The sequence below is a fragment of the Montipora foliosa genome, chromosome 6 (genome assembly GCF_036669935.1).
Source record: "Montipora foliosa isolate CH-2021 chromosome 6, ASM3666993v2, whole genome shotgun sequence".
Taxonomy (NCBI): Eukaryota; Metazoa; Cnidaria; class Anthozoa; order Scleractinia; family Acroporidae; genus Montipora; species Montipora foliosa.
Genome location: NC_090874.1, coordinates 45,107,459 through 45,131,190, shown reverse-complemented (window position 1 = coordinate 45,131,190; position 23,732 = coordinate 45,107,459). Strand labels below are relative to the sequence as shown.

Below are 23,732 nucleotides of genomic sequence, written 5' to 3'. Positions count from 1 at the left end.
ATGCAACTACTTTCAAATTCCTCATCGATGACAAAACAAGTATCGAACGAATCTCACTAATCCTTGATTACTGCTAGATTACATGTAATTTATATGTAGTGCATGCTGAACATCGGTTCAACCATAGACCTCGTGAAATTCTGCTCGTCTTCCCCTTCATAATGCAAATTAAACCAACTTTAGGCACGGTTTATGAAGAACTTGTCTAAGCCTTGACTCATCCAGGTCTAACCTTGGCTTCGTTTAAATAATCAGCCCATAGAGTTTAAATATATAGAAACGACCAATCAACCAAGTGTGACATCTTCTTTGGTTCCCCCGTCACTTAGAAAGCAATCTCTTGTGGTCGTCTAGTTTATCACATGAATTTTGATTTGTTATGTATTGTCAGACGCGCGTTTTGATTGGTTGGTAGGAAATATGAGCGTGCATCAAGAAAATCTGTTTCAATCAAGAATTTTCCTTCATTTGTCGAAATATTATACAAAGAGAAATATTATATAAAAGCAATAAAGGACTTCCTTCCGTGTTTCCATGGCTTCATCTAAACACTCGGGGGAAGTTGGGAGAATTCTCGACAGTTATGCAAACCCTCGACTGCGTCTCGGGTTTGCATAACTGCCCAACCTCGTCCCCAGGGCCTTCTCCTCTGCGATTTTCAAAATGGCGGCTCGTCCGGAGAAGACCCTGGTCAAGCCTGGATCATGGGGTACAAAATCTCCAAAAATCTTGGAGATTTTTATCACGTGATATTTTGAGAATACCAAAACAAAATGGCGGCAAAGGATGGCATTAAAAGCAAAATAGATCTTTGAAGATTTTGTACCACGTGATCCAGCCTTGACCAGGGTCTTCTCCAGACGAGCTACCATTTTGAAAATCGCAGAGGACAAGGCCCTGGGGACGAGGTCGATAACTGTCTCGAATTCTCCCAACTCCCCCTCGTGTTTAGATGAGGCTATGGAAACACGGAAAACGTGTTGCTTAAATGGTATTAGGGAGTTTAAGAAACGACAACGGCTACCCCAGCAACGACAAGGCCAAAAAGCAGTGATAGTATTGGTTAAAAGAATAAAAATGATCGTGCTGCACGTGCGGCACGCAATTTTGTACACTTCTTGCCCGTACTCAACAAAACAACAACTTGAAATGACCAGTTTTAAGGTCTTGACCACAACGTGGGCACACATCAATAAATCTTTATTCTCTCTATTTACTTCAAATCCGTCCGTACCAGAAAGCAAGAATATGACTGGTTAAAAAAGGAAAAAATAATCTTGTTGCACGTGATCTCCTGGTTTGGTCATGTTTTACTTTTACTCGTGATACTGAAGGTATGTTTTCCTGCCATCATCACGTGTTCACCAAGAACTGTTTCCAGCCTGCACTACGTTCCTGCGGATTCCCCAGAACGGTCTGGATGACTTGCCATGCCAAAATAAACTGTCAAACGTATGACCACCACTACCTTCCATGTTGGTATCAAAATAGACGCTGGTCTGTGATCGACGCCTCCTGTACATGTCATTTGCTGTCCTCCGCCTCACTTGGGATGATGTTGTTCCTGCTGATTCCAGTCTCTCAAGCCAGTCCTTCTTCTACACCTTGATAATGCTGTCAACAATATTGAACTATTAAAGACCAAAAATCGGGCGACACAGCAACACATCAGCTGAAAGATCTTGGCCGGAAAATCGGAACTGACCTACAACCAGTTTTCACGAGTCGTAAGATCGAGAAAAAAAAAGCTCAAGATACAAGAAGAGAAGCCCGCTTTAATTAACCACCAATGCGTCGTTTACATTTTCAAATGTGATTCGTGCGATGCGGATTATATCGGTTATACTACACGCCATCTTCATCAACGCATAGAAGAGCATAAAGCCTCTGTCATTGGCAAGCATCTGAAAGAAGCCCACGGCGTAGCGTTCAATAGCCTAGAGGAAATGTTTTCTGTTCTCAAGAAATGTTGCGGGAAAATGGACTGCCTAATTCACGAAATGTTATTCATTCGCGAACGAAAACCAAAGCTAAACACGCAGTCTGACTCAATACGTGCAAAAGTATTTATTTAACATATACTGCACGAACTGACACGTTAAACACCAATAACAATGAACGCTCATTATTCTAATGAAGTTTATCACATTTTATTTGTATATAATCTCTGAGCTACAATTTTACATCAGTTTTAACATTCTACTTGATAATGAGGTCATGGAGACTTCGAAACGTCGTAGTTTTTTACCGTTAAAAACAAAAATAAATCCAAATTCTTCTGAAAAGCTTGTCAGGCTTTAATCATATTTTCACGGAGATGACCAGAAAAATAATTGAAAGGTTTCATGGGTTAAAAAAGGTTCCTTTTCTAGAAACGAGGAAAAAATACAACCAAACAATTTCTAGACCTTTTTAGAAACGCAAGCTTCCGGTCAAAAAACCTCTAAAGAACGATAAGAACGCGAACCGAAAGAATGGTGTTGAAATATTTTTTTAAAAAATGGTATTTAGACAGGGGAAATACGTTCCTTTGAGGCGTTGGTTCCAAACAGAACAGACAACCGACCGATCTGGCGACTGAGACTCCGCCTGGTACTCAAATCTCTCACAGTGTGAAACAAAGTAAGATCTGGGTACGTGATAACCTGTGCCCTGTGTTTTGAGGAAACTTGAGAATGTGGGGCATAAGTTGAAAACAAAAAGTACGTATTATGGCTTACAGTGATTACAGGTAAACGTTGCGTGAACCCTTCTCCAAGGAAACCATAAATTGCTTTGACACTATGCGGACACTCTGCGGATCCACTCGGCTCAGTGTCGGCTATCGCCTCGTGGATCCACAGCAACTTTGACAATGTTATGACGAAATTCATGATCAATAACAGGACAGACGAAAGAAAAACTGACATCAATTTGTTAATTCACCTCAGTGTCGGTACATATCCACCATTAGCCACCTCCACTTCGTTGAATATTTGCTAATTATTTTCATTTTAAAAAGCTAGCCTTGAATCAAATTCAGTGACATCTTAAAATCTAGCTTAACATTTCAAGTTTGCTCGGAGGTCAGTGTTTTGCACGGGGCTTGAAAAACCAGCGCTGTTGGCCATAATTCGCCACAGAAGGAATGTTGTTAGCCCAATACCGGCCCACCAGTGGGAGATATACGACACCGAGCATCGGGAATCAACATCAGGCTTCGGCCGCTTGGCGCTCGATTCCCGAACAAGTCCAAAAAAAAAAAATAATAATAATTTTGTCAAAGAGTTTTTCAAGGAAGCAAACGTAGACGATAACCCTGCTGATTTGATCTGATCGGCAAGTTCAGAGAGAGAAAATTACAAGTTGTCAGATTCTGCTTTCGTCAATATTTAACTCCACTTGAAAACTGGCATAAACTCATTAACTCTGTGCTACATGTGAGACGCGAGTAACTGCAACAGAATCGTCAACGTCTTCCTTTGCCACTTCACATGAGCCAATCAGAGGCCATAGCGGATAAGGCACAGCGGATGTGACGTCATCCTTCGACACTATTCCATAATTTGACAGACGAGATAACAAGCAAGTCACAATCAACTGTTTCACTTAACCGCGAGCTTGTGTCTGTACGCCGTTGCGTATTCCGAAAACGTTGTCTTATAATTACTTGGAATCAGGTGATATGTCCACCTTTCTCGCTTTTTGCTTATTGCTCTATTTGAGTCCATGGACATTGACAGACGCCACAAAGAAGGTCAGTGATAGAATTAAAAATTACCCATGTTCTCTTTACATCTACGTTAGTTACATCACACTCGGGAAGCTTGATGTACTTTAATCTTAACAAATAGATCATTCACGTACATACCAAGTCTCGAAACAATGTTGCCTCTGTCTTACCCGTCGGTGTTTTTTTGTCTGGGATTTCTAGGATAAGGTCAAACACCGCAGCCCCGAAGAGCAACAAGGTAAGCAGTGTACAAATCACGATTTTTTAAGTCCACGCCACAGAGCTCTAAATTACGTCCGGTCGGATTGCCTTCCAAATTCTGGAAGCCGCATCAGTCAGATTAACGCAAATCTTAACATTTAAATTTCTTTCGTCTAAGCCGCGAGAGATCGAGAGAGTTCTTGATATGATGTTTTATAGCACAATATAAATTTTGTACGTCCTACTGTACGTAGACACAGGAAGCGTGAAGTGTGTTTAACAGATGTTCCATTTTACAGTGTGTTGTAGAACAATGGGCTCACGTACGTTGCACAGCCTCACCCTCCTAGCCTCTGTGTTGCTTCAGTCAATATGATGGGTGAAGCAGTCAATAAATATGTAGTCTACATTCTCTTGGCAATTGTTCCCTCAAAAATCTCATTTTCCAGACTGAGTGGGTCGTGGGCGAAAGGTCGCTCTACGGAAACGCAATATGAGATGTTTCAAAGGAGAACTGTTCAAACTATTTTTCCGAGCTACTTTAGATGAGTGCTTGTACATTTTAAGGTTTTTTCATGGTTTAGTACAATCAGTTGGGCTCACAATTCAGAGAAGGATTAACAGGATATCGTGCAAAAAAGAGGAATGAAGTGCATAATCCGCACTTCTCGCTGGTTTAATTCTCATTTCCCTTGTCTTTCTGCACCTTCCACAAAGTGTATTTACCGATGGTGCGACGTGTGTGTGCCAGGGACTGTTGAAGAGACCGCAAGTAGCCACACACTCCACGAAAATGGGGGTATTTATGTAAAACCAGCACAAACTCAGACCGGTAAGAAATTTTTGCTGCCGTTTACACAAAACCCTGACGACATGGAAATAGCCTGGTTTCGGTATGAAATTATATTTTTCGTCTAATAAATATATCGCTGATCCTAATTAAGCGTACGGGCTTGAAATGTCTGGACCTACAGTATTCTGAGATTTGTTGTCATCGTGACTTGAGATCACTTGAGAACGGTGCCAACTCAGACCGGTACGGTGTCAGTCTGGTCTCATGTAAACGCAGGAAAAAGAGATGTACGTACGGAGGCCGATACGAACTCATGGGTCTGAGTTCGTCCCGGTCTCATGGAAATACCCCCTAAACTTTAGGGACACGCTACATGCGGGGGCAAGCTTAATTTCCTTTACAGGCAATAGAAAGGGACTGTACGTCAAGAACTCAAAGAAGAAAATATGGGCGAAAAGTAGCAAGGCTCTTGAGTCACAAAAAAATGCCTGGTTTTTGTCTTGGCTTTCTCTCCAACTGACATAACGCGTTGTCCGATGATGTTTCCTACTCGGGGAAAGTTCATTTTCAACAGAGAGCTGAGCTTATCCACAAAGTGAGATAAGCATGTTGACATCGAAGTGATATATGATGATACACACACCACCTGTCCTGTTTCTGTCCTTATTGATTGTCATAAACAAACCGATTAAAGGTGTAACCGATCTAGTAGGTTATAGGAGACCCTTAAATTAGCGAAAAAAAATTCAGTTCTTTATTAGATCGTGTGATATTCATCAGGGAGTAACAAAATACTCTTGTCGAAGAGGTAGAGAAGCCATTCCTTGTAGTTTTTCAGAGACTTCAAATAGACACGCTATTCTCCAAAGCATCCTTTTAACGGCACTTGACCTTCCTCAACCCTGCAGGAGATAATGCCAGGCAACAGAATTGCTTTAATAAAACTGTAAAAAATTGGCAATCGTTTGCATTCAAATTACTTACATGAACAGGAATTCCTCCTTAATCATCACTAAGAAAAGCTTTCAATCAATAACAGGTTTCAAGACGTTTTCGCCAAATTTAATCTAGGTAGTACTATGGAGAAACTCGCAAATAAGGTTTTGAGGTCTCTAGCATTATATTCCATTTTACATTCTGGTCAGGGCGAGTTACATTAAGACCGTTTCTTTCAGCAAAAAGTTTTGGGTGTTATTGCATGATAGATAACAAACTGTTGGTGATTGATTTTGACCTGCTAAAAAAATTGGTATTTGAATTTGACAATTTTAGAGAAGAAATAAGACCAAAAATTAGTCAATTGTGAGACATTCACAGGGCTGTCCACACTTTCACGGATTCAAAAGTGTGTAATTTACACTCGATCGGGAGCGTTTTCGCACAAAGGAAAAACAGGATTTGTTTTTCTTTTCTTTTTTATCTTTTTTCGCTTTTATCGTTTTCTTACTGTTTCCCGGACGTTGTTGTTGTTGGTTTTTTTTCCTTTTGTTTTTTATCGCGCTTTTTGGCACTAGAAGACTAGAATCATACCGTCCGTCTGATACAATATTCGTCCAAAGTTGTTGTGCAATAGCCTGCGAACGCAGACGCATTTTGGGCGGTCGTTGGAGAAACCACCACCGGAAATAAGTCTGTGTTCGCAGGCTATTGTCCAACAGCGTTGAAACAAGGCTTAACCGGCGCTTTCAACAATGTTAAATGTTGCACAAATGTTTGATTCAAATCGAACACACGTTATCTAACAAAAATCACCTGCATGTTCTAACAGGTTTAAACCAACAAATGTTACATAACAATATAGACGAGCTTTATGTTTCGATAACTGAAATACTTAAAATCCAGCGTGTTGAAAGCTGAATACGTGTAACGGATGTTTTCTAGAATACGCAAAGCAAACAGATGTGGAAATCCGTTTCCTGAGCGCCAAATACAACCAGTATCCTATTTACTCTTTGTTAGAAATCACACCCTTCACGTCTTTGACAATTAACTAATGTTTTTTACATTTGTGTCCTAGCAGAATGAATTTTCAGAGAATTATATGTGAACTCGGTCTGCTCTAATCTACATAGCTCGCCGCATGCTTCAAATTACACGTCGAACAACCCTGTTTGGCACGCATGTTCACACAAAAACAAGGGGCCTTATGACCTCGGGCTTGATTGATATTGGAAGAGAGATGTGGCCTCCGCAGATGACTGAGACAAACTTTTACGGGCCTTTTTCGGAACCTTTATCCACTGCTCTTTCATGCCATTTATGTCTTCATCTTTTTTTTTTTTACTTTTACTCACCTTCTATAAATGTTCTTTAACTCTCACTGATAATTATTATAAGTATTATTATTATGATTATCATCACATCATCATCATCATCATCATCATCATCATCATTAGTACTCTACGCTAGCTCTGCTCCCCCAGTTTTACTTTATTATATAACTGGTACTCAGTTCATTATATAACTCCTAGCTACAGAAGTATTTCAGATATTGTGAACGATAAAGTAGTAAGTGTCCAGTTTGGTATATGGTGAGTGACAAAGGCAAGCATATAAAAAAAATGAGGCGAACCGATACCAAGATTAAGAGCGCAGAGTGAGTTGAAGCGTGAGTGCTGACTGCCATGTTGGATTTCCAAGTTCGTACACGAATGTCTGACAAAATGTTACCGACGACTCTGAGAAATATCGGAATAACCTTAATCGTCTACATCTACACTTAGTCTCGCCCATTTATCGAAATCATGAACAAAAACTTGAAGGTCAGTAATTTCACACGGTTGGAGATGCAAGAGTTGCGGTTTTCTCAAGGGTTAAGAGTCGAGAACTGGAGGCAGACGATTACGAGAGGGTGAAGTGTATTGAAGGAATAAACATCATTAATGCCATAGATGAGCCGATATCGTGACCAAATAAGTTACATCTTCCTGTCCAAATAATCAACTTATCACTCGACCAAATCCAGTTGGCACGTGATCTAGTAACAATGTCCTACTCATTAATTAGGCAGGAAGCATCCAGTCTAACCAGAAGCACATGACTGAGGCATGTAAATTGCATCTCTTTTCCTTGGCACAAGGCTGGGAATTTTAGGACACCAATTTTATGCCCAAATATGGACAGAAATAAGAACGAAGCTGCACGCGCGGGAAAATGCACGAGTACGTTACATCCAAATAAGGAAATTTTTTAAACTCAAAAAACCCCAGCTCGGAACTAGAGTTAAACGCTCCAAGGTCATGAGCTTCTACCAGAACTCACTCAATTGTTATGTTCTGGACAAGGGAAAGTAAATGGCTGCAGCATACTAACTATGGCTGCAGTTACATCACTACATGATTTCGTTGATTTTTTGTGATCCATTTTCAAGGAAATCAAACACAGTGAAATTCGGAATAGTGTTCAACCACAAAAAGAAATGAAAGAAAGATAAGCAGCCAACTTCCGAGTGGAGGAAGTTTGCAGTTTACTCACGATACCATAGACATTGTCAACGTTTCGGCAAATCTCACTTCCTACAAGTAACAAAAAAATCATTTTCTAAGGTACATTGAGATGAACCAGCGTACAAGGGAAGTAACAAATGACAATTATTTGTTCATTCTGGAACAGGTCACTTGATCAAAACTCTTGCAGAGTATGACATCACTTATCCTACAGAAATGGATCATCGCGGTCAGGTTACTGATCACGTGACAACACTATCCAGCCATACGCGTCGCCGTCGAAGTTTAAGAGAGGAGACTGGTCCAATAATCTACCAGGTACTAAATATAATACAACAGGAAATCACATGGAATTGGGTAAAATTTGTGTATAAGTTTGGAGGTTGGCAAAACAAGTATTCTTCGGGTACATGAACTAAGCTGGTTTGCATATATCGCTTTGACCAAATAACAATAACGTCATTAACAAGTTTCATTTTCTCAAGCTTACGGAGCTGAGCACGAAGGCGCCACTAATTGGGGAGACTTCAAATCACATAAAATCGATCTAAATTGAAAAGAGAGGGAAAAAAAACGGAATTCCTGAAAAACCTTTCGATAAGCGAAGCTGAGAATCAAACCAAATATGCCAAATATGACGCCCAGTACCGGGAATACAACCCAGGGTAGAAAGAGAGTTTTGTTAAGATTGCAGCAACTTTATTCCTTAAAGTATCGTTTATGCTCAGCGAATGAATGGTGCTGATCATTGAGCAGAAATGCACGTAATAGGCCATTTCCGAGTTCATGTCTGCCTCCTCTTGAAAGCGAGTCTAAGTGCGAAAATAGGTAAAGAAGAACTAATTGTCATCACAAAAACTTTGCGCTTAGACTCGCTTTGAAGAGGAGGCAGACATGAAATCGGAAATAGCCTATTAGATGTACGCCGATTTTAATAAGCGTCACAGAGTGTGTCGTAAACTCCAGACCTCAAGTAAAGTAAAGTAAAGTAAAGCAACCATATTTAACGTCGATAACTCGTAACAGTAATTCAACTGACAAACCTGAGGTCGACGGTGCGCTCATTTTACTCCCCCCTCGCCATCAGTGCTCCGTTTTACGGGTATTTAAAGCTACTCAAGCTACACAGAACGGAAAGGATGTGAGATCCGAGAATCGAACTCAGAACCTCTTGCACCAAGGCCGCGCACTAACCGACTGTGCCATCCTCGCTTCTAGATATAACGATAAACAGCGGCATTTACCAGCACCAGTAATAACGCGAAACAAGAAAAATGGCTTCCTGTCCCCGCGATTGTCATTTTAGGATGCAGGTTTTTGTTTTTGTTTGTACTTTCGCGGTGAATAATAAAACAGTTATTTACCTCAGTGTCGATGAGTTTTGTGGACATTTATTCGCTCGGTAAATATCCTTCACATTTGAACTCCACCGACTTCGGTGAATATCTTAAATCAGTGCTGATGTCCTGGAAGATGTCACAGTATGGGTTAATTGTCATCTGTATTCTTGCGCAATCCGGTCTCACATTAATCGTGTTACGAACAAACTGATTACGTGTGCACTGTCCTTGTTCTATGAAAAAGAATCCAGTACCTTGACGGTGAACTCCACTCGAAATAGCTAAGAGAACCAGTTTGTGCTTTATTCCAAAAATGACTCCTCCCCTTTGATGTTTTTGCATTTTAAGGTGCATTTTAAAGGACAGACCATTAAAATGGTACTGAAACTAAACTCAAAGCTTTTTGGATCGGATTTTACCATTGAGCGCCACAAAGAGGACGGAACCATCGAAACAAAAACAGCCGCAGAGCAATGCTATCTGGTGGGTGAAACAGAATTGCTTCACACCAGCGTGGCAATAAGCGACTGTGACGGACTGGTAAGGGAATTTTCTTTTACTCATATTCATGTGGAACGACAGTCTCGTCCCCGGAGTCTGCTCTCCTTCTTAAGCTGGCTTAGGGGATAGCCGGTGCAGGGGACGCGAAAGGTGTGATGGGAAATGTTGGTTTGTAGTTTCGCAGGCCGACTTAGTTATTGGACGGTTAGGGGTAACACGGCCACATAAATGCCATAGAAACTTAACGATTCTTAAATGATGTATATGATGTGAGGAAGAGACTGGTATTGGATTTTACAGCAGTGAACCATAGGTGCAATGCAGATCTACTGCCGGCGAAAGTTGATTAGATGATTGAAGATATTCTGTATCCAAATTACAAAATGGTGATTTTTTTGGTAGATACCGACTACAAGTAAAGATAATAGTTGAACTGCATTTGGCGGAAGCTAGAAACTTCTAACTTCCTCGTCTTTTTTTTTCTAAGGCAGGAATTATAGATTTAGGAAATGATACAATCTACATCGAGCCCGTGTTAAACAGAAGTCTGATCGTTCATAAAGGATGGACTAGACCTGGCAGAGCCCATCTGGTGTATAGGAAAGCCATGTTAGATTCCAACCAACAACACAATCTGGCAGTTGACCAGTATTTTAGTGATGAATACCCGACAGGATTGAATGGTTTGTGAACAACAGTTTTTATTTTACAGTCAGTACAGCAAGGGTGGTTGGTCTCGCTGGACCCCATTTTTAAACGCTGTATGGGTCCTATGAGATGTTAGTATAAAGTTATCCTTACTTTTTCCGATCGTAATTGAGGAGAGGAGACCCAAACTTTGGTTTCAAAAGTCCTTCAGGAGCGGATCCAGGATTTTTCTTAGGAGGGGGGTGTACCGCTCGGGGGGGGGGGGTCACCCCCTGCACCCTCCCCTTAGATCCGCCTCTGTCCTTCTTTTTGAAAGGGTCATAAATCCCCGAAGAAGGAACTTAGCACAACTTGGATGTCTTGTGGGTTTGAAGCCCATATTGATTCAGTGGTAGAGGGGACGTGTTCACTTGTCGAGAAAAATATCCGAGTTTCACGTCATCATCATCATCGTCAACCTTCCGTTTAATAATCAAGATATGAATTCTCTTCACCAAGCTCAGATAACACTCGTAACGAAGATCCCTTTGTCTTACTGAACACAGTCATCCTAAAACGTCCACATTGGCGTTTATTGTGCACTTAAAAAACATCATGTTTACTTGAATACAAGAGCGGAATGCCTTGATAAACGAACTGACTTTCCTTCGAAAGCCTCTCAACATAAAAACTAGGGTTGTTTCCATGAACATTACTAAACGCTTGTTTTGTAGTGAAAGAGATGATTGATCCTTCAGCAGCTCGTGCGGAAAGTGCTTACATAACATTTGTGAATTCTGCTGGACGAAGTATTAAGGTAACTTATAGTTACACTTTTGAAGAGTAAAGAAACCAAGTTTATTCTTTACTTTGAATTTTATGGAACTGAATGAAATCAAGGTAGTAAGCAGAGAACTGATATGGGTGACCTTAGGGTCTTTGGAGGGTTGATACGGAAAAGGAAGCCAAGGTATTTAACGAAAGCACAATTAACCAGACAACTAAATATCCCTGAGCTTTTACCCAAATCTTGGCTCCCGTTTTGACTTTAAGCCAACATAACATGGCATACTTTCGGGAAGTAAGTACGTTGTGATCACATATCTTCGCTTGCTTGATTCTGGTCGTCCCCTTAAAAACATTGTCTGAATCTGAATCCAACACGAAAGCTCCTTTGGTGTTATATTTCGTTCAAGTAAAAAATTGTGGTTAACGCTACCTTACGGGGGGTATTAATTACGGAAAGGAAGTAGAACGACAGTAAAAAACGCAGAAGGGGCGGAATTTATAAGGGAAACCAATGAAATCTGACAGGGAAGAAATGCCTGGAAAAGGCAGCAAGGTATCGTCGTGAGTTACGCGAGGTTTGCTATTTTCAAACCAAAAATGCGGACGACAGAAAAGCTAAAGAAAATCTAAAAGGGAAAGCTTAACATCATCCCGCGACTTAACTTTCCGCAAACTTGCATCGCTTGACACATTCTCAATCAACCTCAGAGGGGGCCTAGCTATAATGACAAATTAATCATAATAAATAAAATTTGTGCGAAAAGCCGGACACGACAAAAACTCTCTCATTATTTTTGGATTGTGACGTATAAAATTTAACATTCAGCAAAGAGGAAAAAGTGACTTGACAGATTCCCTTTAAGAGATCCCACCATATCAATCCATGTTGTCTACCCAATGATTTTTCATCACAGATTTATTATGTTGCCGATGGAGCAGAAACACTTTTTCGCATCCTTGAAGACAAGCAAACACAGCATGTAGACACGTACACAGTACATAGGTGGCTCGTGAGAGACTATGATACTGGAAAGCAACTTTTTATTAACAAGAAAATCATCTTTTACCCACCAACGGGAACAAGTATCAGGACTCGTCATCTTGCATATATTACTGTTCCAAGTGAGTATATGTCGATATGTCTTGATCTATGTCCTGTAATAAACTGGAAATAACACTACGTTAAAATTTGCGATTTTTGTATTAAGGTTTGTTCTGAAAAGTTTGGAAAAATGTGATCATTTGTCATCAGTCACATCAGTATGGCTCTGTAAAGAGATGCTGTGTTTTTGCAGCGGTTGGTTTTAAAAGTGCAGGACGAGTAGGTATAGCTGAAGGTAGAAAATTAGGAATGGAGCTCCTTCGCAGCCCTCTACCCCGCCTCCTCTCCCCAACCCCTCCCCTCCCCCCCCCCCCACCTCCCCCCAAATATCAACATGTTCGTAACTTTCACCAGGCAATATTCAACCTACAATGAACGACTACCGAGCGGTTATAACACCAAATATCTGTTCACTCAAAACAGACACAAACCATCGACTGACCCAATCAAGCAAATGTGGTAGTGTCTGGCGTCTGGTCGGTCTGCAGTATGCGTTTGTCCACTCAGTTCTTCCATGCACTGAGCCATTCGCTCTACTCAATACAGCATTTCTTTACCCACGTTTCCTAGACGTTTCGAGTCTTGTCTGCCGTTAGATGAATCTCGAATCCGTGCATTATGCCCATCGGTGACTGGTACATACCTCTTACTAAACGAGTATCTAACTGTAAGAGCTTTACGGCCTACGCAGAATCTTTCGCACAAAGGCCATAAATTAAACTGGGAAAATAATGGACCCGTAAATTAAGGTGAAGCTCGAGAAGATGAGGTAGATAAATATATATAGCTGGATCTTTAATCACTGACAGAAACAAACAGTAAAGGTCAGTAAATTCACCGTACCGTACGTACTGTGTTAAACAAGGAAGGAACTTGTAATCTAATATGCTAGGTAACATGTCCGTTACGAAGTGGATTGGCATGCATCTCGGCCGAGCCTTCTGCTTTACTTCTGATAAAATGTTTCATAGAATTAACCTGGTCTTCATTTAAATTCGTCCCGACCATAATTTTACCAACATGCCCTGAGCTGTTTTTCAACCGATTCTTAGGTAGCGTGAATTCCCGATACTTTCTTTTTATTTTAATAATGCCTGACCTGCTAAACGCCCTTATTCGCAGTCGAAGACTGAATTGCTAAGGGCGCAGCTCAACGAGGTCGGACCGAAGGAGCTGTGCTGCTGGCTAGGCGCTCGGCCCCTGAACACGACCTATGTATGACCTCGGAGCACAGCACCACAGCCAGATGGAATAGGCTGGGTGTCGATTTTGCTGAGGGAGGAAAACCTGAGTACCTGGAGAAGCTTGAGATCGACTGAAACTCAGCCCACATACGATCTCGGGGCCGAGAGTTGAACCCGGTTCGCAGAGGTGGAAGGCACGGTTGATAACCACTAAGCCATCCTGACTTTTGTTCAAAAATTCCGTTTTGCGATTATAATCCTGTTTCTCGTCACTTTCAGGTAATCTTAGGCTTCCTCCACCAAGTAAACCATCAAAGCCCAACAGTCATCTGACTTTTATCAACAGATCCAACCGTTTTGTGAAGGTCAGTTTAGTAAGCGGAAAATTTCGACCGTAAGTTGAACCCGTTCTAACCTGGGCTGGATCTGTTTTTAACGTCGGTAAAAACAGACTCAATGTACTGAAGACCCAGTTGAATGACAAGCATTTAGAAATGTGCGTTTCATGCATTTAATGAGACTACAGAGGTTGTTGAAACCCACACGCATGCCTTTTTCGCAAATCACAATTGACACGGTAGAACGTAACGATATATTTTATTTTGCGATATTTCATTAATTCAACAGCTTTATTACATCGAGGCAGGTGAAACGGTATTTTTCTACAACCTTCCCCCAGACGAAGACATCTTGCTTCACACGTATACTTCACATCGATGGTTTGCTAAGGACCTCGATACAGGAAAAGTACTTCACGTTAATGGCCAAAATGAGTATGTACCAGAGCAAACGGACCAGGAGCATCCAATTGAAGTCATCGTCACTGTTCCAAGTTTGTGTTGATTTTCTTGACCTAAATAAATTAGCAAATGATTGACTAAATACTTCCAGTATTAAAAAAACGCATATTTTTTAAGTTAGCAAAAGGGACGTCTGCTATTGAAGGTTGATGATGATGATGATGATGATGATGATGATGATAAAATCAGTTCTGAGAACAGAATTTTCTGTGCAATCAACACGTCTTGAGGCTTCACTGAAAGAAACTAGTCTTTCACCCTCAAATCGATGAAATATTAGTGAAAATTATTCGAAAAAATGCAATTCTTCTGCTTTACGAAAGTATGTGATGCTTAGACAAGACGAGATATGAATGACTATGTAACTGCGCTGACGAGAAAGCTGGTGTCTACTGACACACACCGACAAAAGTAATGAAGATTATCTCAAGTTAGCTATCAATTTCACCATTGCATTGCTGTCAGCATATTTTAATTTTCACCAGCCCGGGAAACGGTCAACCTAAATGTTTCCCAAAGTGCGCAAATAGTGTCTAGGTGGTGAAGCGTTTCATTTGCTATACGTTTTATGATCAACCATATGTGTTGAGATACTTTCAGGTTTGTTGCCAATCATCAGGGGTTTTTGACAGATTTGTAAAGTAGCGGACATAGAGAACACTCAGAAATGCTCTTTCCAGTGTTTCTGAAACCCAAGAATCAGTTTCCCAAGCCAGGCTGGAGTTAACTCAAATTCTCTTTAAAAATTAAGTTTTAAAAAAATATAATAATAAAATGTAAAACAAACCCCTCAAATATTGGCACCAAAGTACTGGACGTGGAATGGGAAACCACCGGACGAAACGTCCGGGCGAAACGTCCGGCCTCCTTAAACGAAAACCTGCAATGATTATCATGATCATGACCCCGGCGCCACCCTAAAGCCCAGGGTGGATGATACAACTCCAACACGGTTTTAAAGGATTGTAAGAAAGGCACCAGAAGTCGGATAGCACATCAACACTTCTTTCAGAAATGAACTCTAATTCTTTCTTTTACCCAGGCACCATATCGCTTGCCGATATGAAGTTTCCAGACATGGTCAAAAGTAACCCGAAGTATATTGAAGTTATGGCGACTGCTGACAGTTCAGTTATAAAGTTTCATGGCAAAGTCAAGTCAGAAAAATACATATTAACTCTAATGAACATCGTAAGTAATGGTTTTAGATGGGGAATTTACAAAACAAAATTGTCGCGAATCTAAACATTTACGTTGCAAGCGTGATTTCGTCACCCATGCATGGGAGAAAATTTGTTTCCTGGAAAAAGAACAAAATCTAGAATTTTTCATAAGAATTTCGATGAAAAAGAAGGTTTGAGACAACCAAAGTTCTAAAAACATGCTTTCAACATACCCAGGCTAAAGATAAGTTAAGAAATTGTTCATGGATAACGAGAGAAAAGTTTTATACTGCAACCAGGGGGACCGTCAATCAGACATAGTTTCATGCTTTTCTGTTTTGGATAACTTTGAATGTAGCTTAAAAAGTTACAATTCAAAGTATATCAATGTTTCGACACTCTTGTCAACTGTCTTCGTTAGGGGTGATGCAAAGCCATCGCAAAAGTCCTTTTATATGGTCACCAATTTGCTGCAAAGAAAATGGTGCGCCCTTTTCTGTAAATGCATTTTAAGTTCTCGTATTGCGTTTTCCTTTCTTTAGGTCTCCAGACTATACCAGCACAAGTCAATTGGAGCGCGAGTGTATTTTGTGGTTGTGAAACTTGTTCTTCTAGAAAATGATCCGGTAAGACAGTTTCTTTACTAATCACTTCTTTCTATGTGATTGACGTCTGTAACGGGTTTTGAATGTCTGTCTGGCGCATGCGTAATTGATGCCGTGAATCAACAGACTCTAGCTGTTACTGTAAATTCCTCTTTCCATCTTTTGACTACTATTGATCATTATTCTAACGTTCGTAACTGAATCTTGTTTTTTTTCCTTATTACTATTTGCACCCAATGATGTGTTTTAGTGATATCTATTTCTGGATAGATGGATAGTGATTTGTTCGTCTACAGTGGAAAACTGTACTTTTAAATACGGTGTCTTTGCTTTGCAAACTATCAAATGAAACAATTTCATTTACTGTGGCTCGTACAATTTTTCAATGTTGAAAGTTTTTCCTTACGTTGTTATTTTGCTGACGCGCAACGAAGCTCTTTCTTTGTTATTTTTCATCTTAGAAAGAAATAAAAATCAACGGCCAACCGATGCCTAGTTTATCAAGTGTATGCTATTGGGGTCACAAGACAAGGAAAGGCTTCGATACCACCACAAAGGATTTCTATGACCACACCGTTTTCATAACTAGGTAAGGGAACTTAGTTCTAATTTAACTGGGTTCGAAGAATAAGCTATGAATGATTCCTAAAAGCTATGACTGCTGTTATGTACATACTTGTTTCTGTATCACCCACTCTACTTATGTCCGGCTCGATTCACAATAGCGAGCTTAAGCACGCGCGTTTTTGAGACGCGGACGGCAACCGGAAGATTAAGTGAGCTGCTTTCAAACAACCACATTTCATTGCCAAGTTTCTTTTCTCCATTACAGATGATTAGTATAAAAATCTGGGAGACACCACTACCCTGGCACGCGAAATGTTCTCTTCCGGTTGCCTTCCGCGTCTCAAAAACGCGGGCGCTTAAGCTCCCTAATATTTCAGTCGAAGGACCCTCCTACATATTTTGTTACTTTTAGTTTTATATTTACAATGTTCTCGAAGATAAAATGAAATTGCGTTTTTCCAATATGACCACACGTTTTAGCATTCTTTTCTTCGCAGTCCAGATAATTTTATCTCTCTCTCTATGCAAGACTTTTCACGTAATATTTAGCATTATCAAATGACTTTTATTACTGTTCTCATTATCTACATTTCCCTGCCATTAAACCTCTTTCCACCATGGCTTCCAGTCGAAAATTTTTCAATTTGAGCTCAAACTAAGTCTTTCTGGAAAATTCTCAAAACTCAAACTAATAATTTACTTTGAAGGAAACAAGAAGTGAACAAAAGAGAAAAGAAAGAAAAAGAGAGAAAAAAAAAAAGAGTTATCCAGCAAAGCCGAACCGACCGAAGCCGATTTTCCGAACCCCCACCCCCTGAGATCTGCCAACCTGCAATTTTGCGTCTCTACCGTTTTCATGGACTTACTAAATCTTAGCTGTAAGCTCATACACTGAATGGACTCGCATAGTGTTGCCAAGCTGAAAACAATTACTCCGTTCATGCTTGTTGAATATGAGATTGGCTATTACCAACGAACGCTGAAGAAATAATTGCAAGTTAACTTCACGCATCCGCCATATCTTATCGTTGTTGTTGTTGTTGTTGTTGCTTTTCTTTTTTTTGCTTAAATCAAAAATTGATGACACATTTTAACTGTTGCAAAGAGCATTAGACGGATTCTAAAAGAGAAATACGGATGTTCTGGCAGTCGTAATTTTTTTTTCTCTCCTTACATTTTCAGAAAGGACTTCGGGCCTTCAGGTACGGTCTCGTATTTTGTTTGCCTCTTGGTGAGTTTTACATCCACAGTGACAAAACATACGTCTGCGTGGCTCGGTGAAGGAAGAAAACTGGCTCCCTCACACTAAGAGAAGGCAGGGAATTGCCAAAAGGATCGACGAACTGTTGATTTGAGGCGTTCTCCTCTGTCATGATTTTGGAAAAATCCAGCCTTAAACGCGATGCGAAGCCATGACCGTGCGGCGATTGCACTGCACTGCACTACCAGATGAGTTATCCAGCCAGCTGGAAGGTGGTCAGTTGCGAATTCAAGTTATCGCCCGCATGAGTTGAAACAAATGATTTTTAAGAACACACAACACTTCCATATAGAACGAATTTCGTATGAACTTGAAAAAGTGCTCGCGATTTGTTTCACGGACCAATGTTTGGGCAAGATTAAAGAAAGCTTCTCCTTATTTCCGCCAAGGAAACTCCTAATATGGACAGTAAACAGTTCGATTGCCCAATCACATTACTGCATTTCAAATGACGTCAAAGCGAAACTTTCCAGAAGGTTCCATGGAGAGATGACGTTGTTTGCATCGGCGTTCGCTAAGCCAATGAAAATTCGCGTTCGTTTGTTTTTGTTTGATAAGCCAATTCAACGTTTTGCATTTTTGTTTACGTTTTGTTTTTACGTTTATTTTTCAAGGTCATATGAAAGTCGCTTTATTTGAACTGCGAAACGGACATGAAATGAGAGTAGGAAGATCATCGCAATTAGATCGGCAACTTAAGCAGCTGCAACCAAGCCTGGAAAAATCTCTTTGTCTTTGGCCATCTCAGTTTTATCAGAAATAATACACAAACAGCTGTGACAAACATCAGATATAAAGGCATCATTTGAAATTATCTTTTACTTTTTCATTTTTATTTATTTATTTTTATTTAAACAATATTGTTATTCGACATTTGTTCTAAAGCCTGGTTTTCACTAGCGACGCAACCACAAGCACAAGCATAAGTAGCTTATGCTCGTGAAAACGAACGTAGGCCGCCATTTTGTTGAAATGCGCAGACGCGGGGAATCTGGAACGGGTGCGAATTCGTTACACGTGGCAAATTCCTTGTGCTTATGCTGTGTTTCGTTTTCACACGACGCAAGCAAACGCAAGCACAAAGAAAAGGAACAATTTGATCCTTATTTTGTGCTTATGCTTGCGTCAACCTCGTTTCCACGGTGAAATAAGCGCTCTTATGCTGGCGCTTGTGCTTGCGTCGCTAGTGAAAACCAGGCTTAAGAGTACAAAGTGCTCATCGAGAGAGCTTATGTCGTTTCACATAAAATTGAATTACAGTAGCGACACAAAACTAAAAAAAAACTAATAAAATACAGAAAAAAAGAGAAAACGGAAAAAATATACACAACCCAAAAAAGGGAAAAAGACAGAAAAATGTAATCAAGTAAAGCGGTTGGATCGGGAGATAAATGACTAAACAGAACAAACGAAGCTAACATTGAGTTGAAAGTCAATATTAGGAACACCGTTTAAAAGCCAATCAGTTTTCTCTGGTCAGACGCCAAATCCCAGCTATCACCCAACAAGTTTGCAGCGGAAGCAAACAATATCTCGCGCATCTTTTACTTGACTGAAGCATACGAAACATCAAGGAAAAGATGACTTCAAATGATGCGTTTGTATCTGATGTTTGTCACCGCTGTTTGTGTATTATTTCTAATCAAAGCATATTTCATATAGATGGACTGGTTATGAAACTGTGGAAACTTCAAAACCGAAAAAAGGTGACATTGCGCTTCATGTTATCTTGACCGTGACCATGTACAATCTTTTGTCCTCAGCTCTCAACTGAGTTTTGAATAAATTAATCGACAATTTTGAATGGCTGTGTTTTACAAAAAGGGTGTGGTTTGTGCATGGTTAGGGCCGAAACAAAGAAAATTGTCCAGTTTCATAACCATCTCCATATATTAACTATGATCAAAGTTATTATGCGTTTTCTCTGCCAAACAGGTTACGCGCCAGTACATGGAATGTGCTATAGGATGCGAAGCTGCACTTTAAACGAAGAAGACGGATTTGCGTCAGCTTTTATTATTGCCCACGAGACGGGCCATACGTAAGTAATCAGCGTCACAAAGATTTAATTTTCGTGAGAGAAGGCAAATGCGGAAAACTTTAACCAACTACTGTGAACAGAGAATAATTCTACGTATGTGTAGTTCTCTCTCCAAGTTGACTATCTTATCTTAGATCATGTGAAGCAGCTTGAGAAAAATCTTCCGCCAAAGAAAAAATCCTGGTGTTCAGAGCTTTATTTCGAAAATTCTAAGAGAAACGTAAACTTTGCCTCCTCATACATTCGATAGATATCTCTTTTTCACAGACTAGGAATGGAACACGACGGAGTAAACAACAACTGCTCAAACGACGTCATCAAGGGTAGCATTATGGCTCCACTGGTACGATCCCGGTTTGACCGGTTTTACTGGTCACCCTGCAGCCGACGAGATCTTGTATCGAAGTTGAGGTGTGTTACGTTTGCAATGAAATTTTTTCAATACATACGTTAAGCATCTCTCAATCGAATTCAAATATTCCAGTAAATAGAATTTCACACCCATCCCCCGTCGTCCAGGCGATAGCGAATTTCGAGACAGAACTAGATATCGTTTTTTAACACCAGAGCGGTGCAAATTATGTCGCGTTGTAAATTTACGACAGTGAAATAGCTAGGGCTGTGCTGACCTTCTTTGTCACAACTGTAAACAAAATCTCTGATCGAGTTTTCTCTTTTTTTAAGATCTTTGTGGTGCTTGAACGACGTTCCATTTAGAAATAATATTCCTCATTTACAAAAGCTGCCAGGTCAAATTTACACGCTACATGAACAGTGTCAACGCGAGTTTGGAGACCATTCCAGATTCTGTAGTGGGGTAAGTGACCTCGCCTCCTGGCTTGAATTTGTTTTTTGTACTTCACGATGATGCTGCTCGAACTGGCCCCTACAATGAGCCTATGAAGGTGGAAGCAGACCAGGGGTACCATAGTGAGGGGTAGTCTTGAAGGAATTCAAATGAAAAATGCACTGAGTTAATGGTAATGAATTTATATAGCACATTTTCTATAGACATATTCAAATGCGCTTTACAAGCAAGTGATCTATGGGTGAGATCGGACATCAGCATACATAGCAAAAAAAAAACACGGAAGAGGCCTTATAGGTGCAGCAAATTGTTAAATTAGGAGAAAAATAAACCATCATACTAGGTCATAGTTAATGTATGGATATGGTTATGAAACTGGACAACTTTCTTGGTTTTTTTCTTTTTTTTTTTTTTTTTTTTTTTTTTTTTCTGTTTTGGTCTTGACCAGGCTGCGCAAACCACGCCATTTTTCTAAAACACAGCCAATCAAATGTTTCTATTAGTTTATTCAAACTCAGTTGTAAACCGAGGACAAAAGATTGTGCATAGTCACCATGAAGTCACCATGAAGCACGATTTCACTATTCTCGCTTTTGAAGTTTCCAGAGTTTCATAACTATGTTCTAGGTCTAAGAATGTACTGGCCACGCTATGTTAGCACGAGTATTCAGTCAGCGTACCAACTGAGGTTAGTGTTTCGCTAGGCCTATAATTGGCTGGAAAGGTATGATGTCTTCGAGGAAAAATGGGCCGAGAAATAGATGGTTCGCCGTTACTTGTTCCTAAGTGCGTGGATCGACCAATTGCTATCTTTGTTTTTACGTTAAGAAACTCCTCTACGTTTCAAATTAATCGAAGGAAGCCAAAAAGCAGTTCGACGTTAAAGATGCGATTGCGCAGAATTGCGAAAAGCGTATAAAATAAAAAAATGAAAATAATATAATCCAGTAGTGATGGATAAACTAGTTAACATTACGATCCTTCCACTCCAACTAACAGATGAAACGCGACCCCTGCAAGGAGCTGTGGTGTAGCCGCCTTTCTTACGCTAATTTCAATAACCGCTACTGTCAAACACGAAGAGAGCCTGCCATAGAGGGAACTAAATGCGGGCTAAATAAGGTAAGAAAAGTTTTTTTTACCGTTTGACCCCCATTATTGTCATCACAGTCATCATGACAATTATCGCCATAATTGTTTGGTCATCCTTGTCCTCATCATCAGCATCATTAACAGCTAAATCAAGACCAAAACACGAAGCCATTGAGAGGAAAACGTTACTCTGCCCATGGGCCACGGTATAATCGCGAATAGGAGCAAGACCTTACCTATGTAAATAAATTCCACCCAAATATTAAGTATACATACGCCACTTTGCTACCGTGAAGGCCTACCAGGACCATCATCATCATCATCATCATCATTGGAGTTTTTTGTTCCACTCTTTAATCGACTTCCATTAAAACCTCATGTCTCGTTTTTGTATTTAACTCAGTGGTGTCGACTTGGAAAGTGCGTTCCAATCGATGATGGAGATTTCATAATTCCTATTAGTCGGCCAACGATGAAACCTACCCACGGTGGTTGGAGTTATTGGAGTGAGTTGAGTGCGTGTTCGAAGTCCTGTGGAGTTGGTGTCCAGTACAGAACGAGAAAGTGTAACAACCCTATGTAAGTTGACCATTAACCCCCGAGTGTTCAACTAAGGCTGGACAACTTAAGACATCCGGTTGACAAATCATTATCCGTAGAATAAAGACCTCTTTCATAATGGCGGCCAAATAAAATATTCTTTTGTTTTAATGTTAATAAGCCTTTCTAGCCTCGCTACCACGAGAAAATTTCAAAAGAATATTTGTTTCAAAATGAGGGCAGTAGGTCTAATTAACATAAATACAAAAAAATGTAAAGGAGGTCGCCATTTATGAAAGTGGTATTTCACCGTGATTACCACAAGTTACGGTCAATAACAGCCTTGTCACTCACGTGAACAACCCTAAACAAAAAGTATACATTTTTGGGGAGACACATTTCCTAAGTTCACCAGGGCGCAATTATCTGTTTCATTCGGTGAAAGGGTTTGACGAACCCAATAGGCAAAACATAAATCGGGAAATTGGTCGTATCATATAAGTTGATCAAATTGAATTGACCACAGTCAGATGGTTAAAGATGACGTATCGAGCATTCTAACATATTTGCTTTTATACACTCCTCTGATACAATCAAAGTTCCGTTTACTCACCAAAGGAGTGCCACAGTTTGTGTAGAAAGGCACTCCGTGAGCTAATTCCACGCCATAAGTCACCGGTTCGCCAAGGCTGTCCCAGACGGATTATACGTCAAGCCAGTACGTACTGACTCATTGCAGTGATAATGACAAATTCCGGCTTCACGTGACTGAATGATTTTTTGTCTTAGGCCTAAAAATGACGGCAGGCCCTGCGAGGGAAAGGACATTAAATTTGAAGTCTGCAATGTAAAGGTGAGTGAAGTAAATATGGACAAGATTGAATTAGATAAGAGCGTTGATCTATCACTTTGCGGTCTTGCCCAGCACGGTCACAAATGAATATATTTTTAGATACACTTTACGCGCGAAAAAACCAAAGGGCCGCCAATTTTAACCAATCAGAAGAAGCCATGTCACGTGTCTCTGCTTCTGCTATGTTTTTTTTTCAGACATCAGGGGCGGATCTAACATTTTTTGAAACTGGGGGCCGAACAAGAATACTAATCAGAGCGCGTTAGCGCGCCTCGGTAGCGCCTTAGGCGCTACATTCTAGGGGGGT

General features: G+C 40.3%; 1 protein-coding gene across 1 annotated transcript in view; it reads left to right on the top strand.

The window, feature by feature from the left end:
• The first annotated feature begins 3,532 nt into the window (after nucleotides 1-3,532).
• The window catches only part of LOC138007484 (A disintegrin and metalloproteinase with thrombospondin motifs 18-like), a 41,077-nt gene continuing 20,877 nt past the window's right edge, over nucleotides 3,533-23,732 (top strand). The window contains exons 1-19 of the mRNA XM_068854434.1: nucleotides 3,533-3,736; nucleotides 3,914-3,950; nucleotides 8,319-8,470; nucleotides 9,841-10,032; nucleotides 10,481-10,676; nucleotides 11,355-11,437; nucleotides 12,324-12,531; nucleotides 13,975-14,060; nucleotides 14,323-14,527; nucleotides 15,538-15,686; nucleotides 16,201-16,284; nucleotides 16,725-16,852; nucleotides 18,013-18,032; nucleotides 20,027-20,132; nucleotides 20,400-20,543; nucleotides 20,817-20,949; nucleotides 21,940-22,062; nucleotides 22,436-22,611; nucleotides 23,362-23,425. Of these exons, the coding sequence (XP_068710535.1) occupies nucleotides 3,665-3,736; nucleotides 3,914-3,950; nucleotides 8,319-8,470; nucleotides 9,841-10,032; nucleotides 10,481-10,676; nucleotides 11,355-11,437; nucleotides 12,324-12,531; nucleotides 13,975-14,060; nucleotides 14,323-14,527; nucleotides 15,538-15,686; nucleotides 16,201-16,284; nucleotides 16,725-16,852; nucleotides 18,013-18,032; nucleotides 20,027-20,132; nucleotides 20,400-20,543; nucleotides 20,817-20,949; nucleotides 21,940-22,062; nucleotides 22,436-22,611; nucleotides 23,362-23,425 (2,358 nt within the window). The 5' untranslated portion in view covers nucleotides 3,533-3,664. The remainder of the gene's footprint in view (nucleotides 3,737-3,913; nucleotides 3,951-8,318; nucleotides 8,471-9,840; nucleotides 10,033-10,480; nucleotides 10,677-11,354; nucleotides 11,438-12,323; nucleotides 12,532-13,974; nucleotides 14,061-14,322; nucleotides 14,528-15,537; nucleotides 15,687-16,200; nucleotides 16,285-16,724; nucleotides 16,853-18,012; nucleotides 18,033-20,026; nucleotides 20,133-20,399; nucleotides 20,544-20,816; nucleotides 20,950-21,939; nucleotides 22,063-22,435; nucleotides 22,612-23,361; nucleotides 23,426-23,732) is intronic.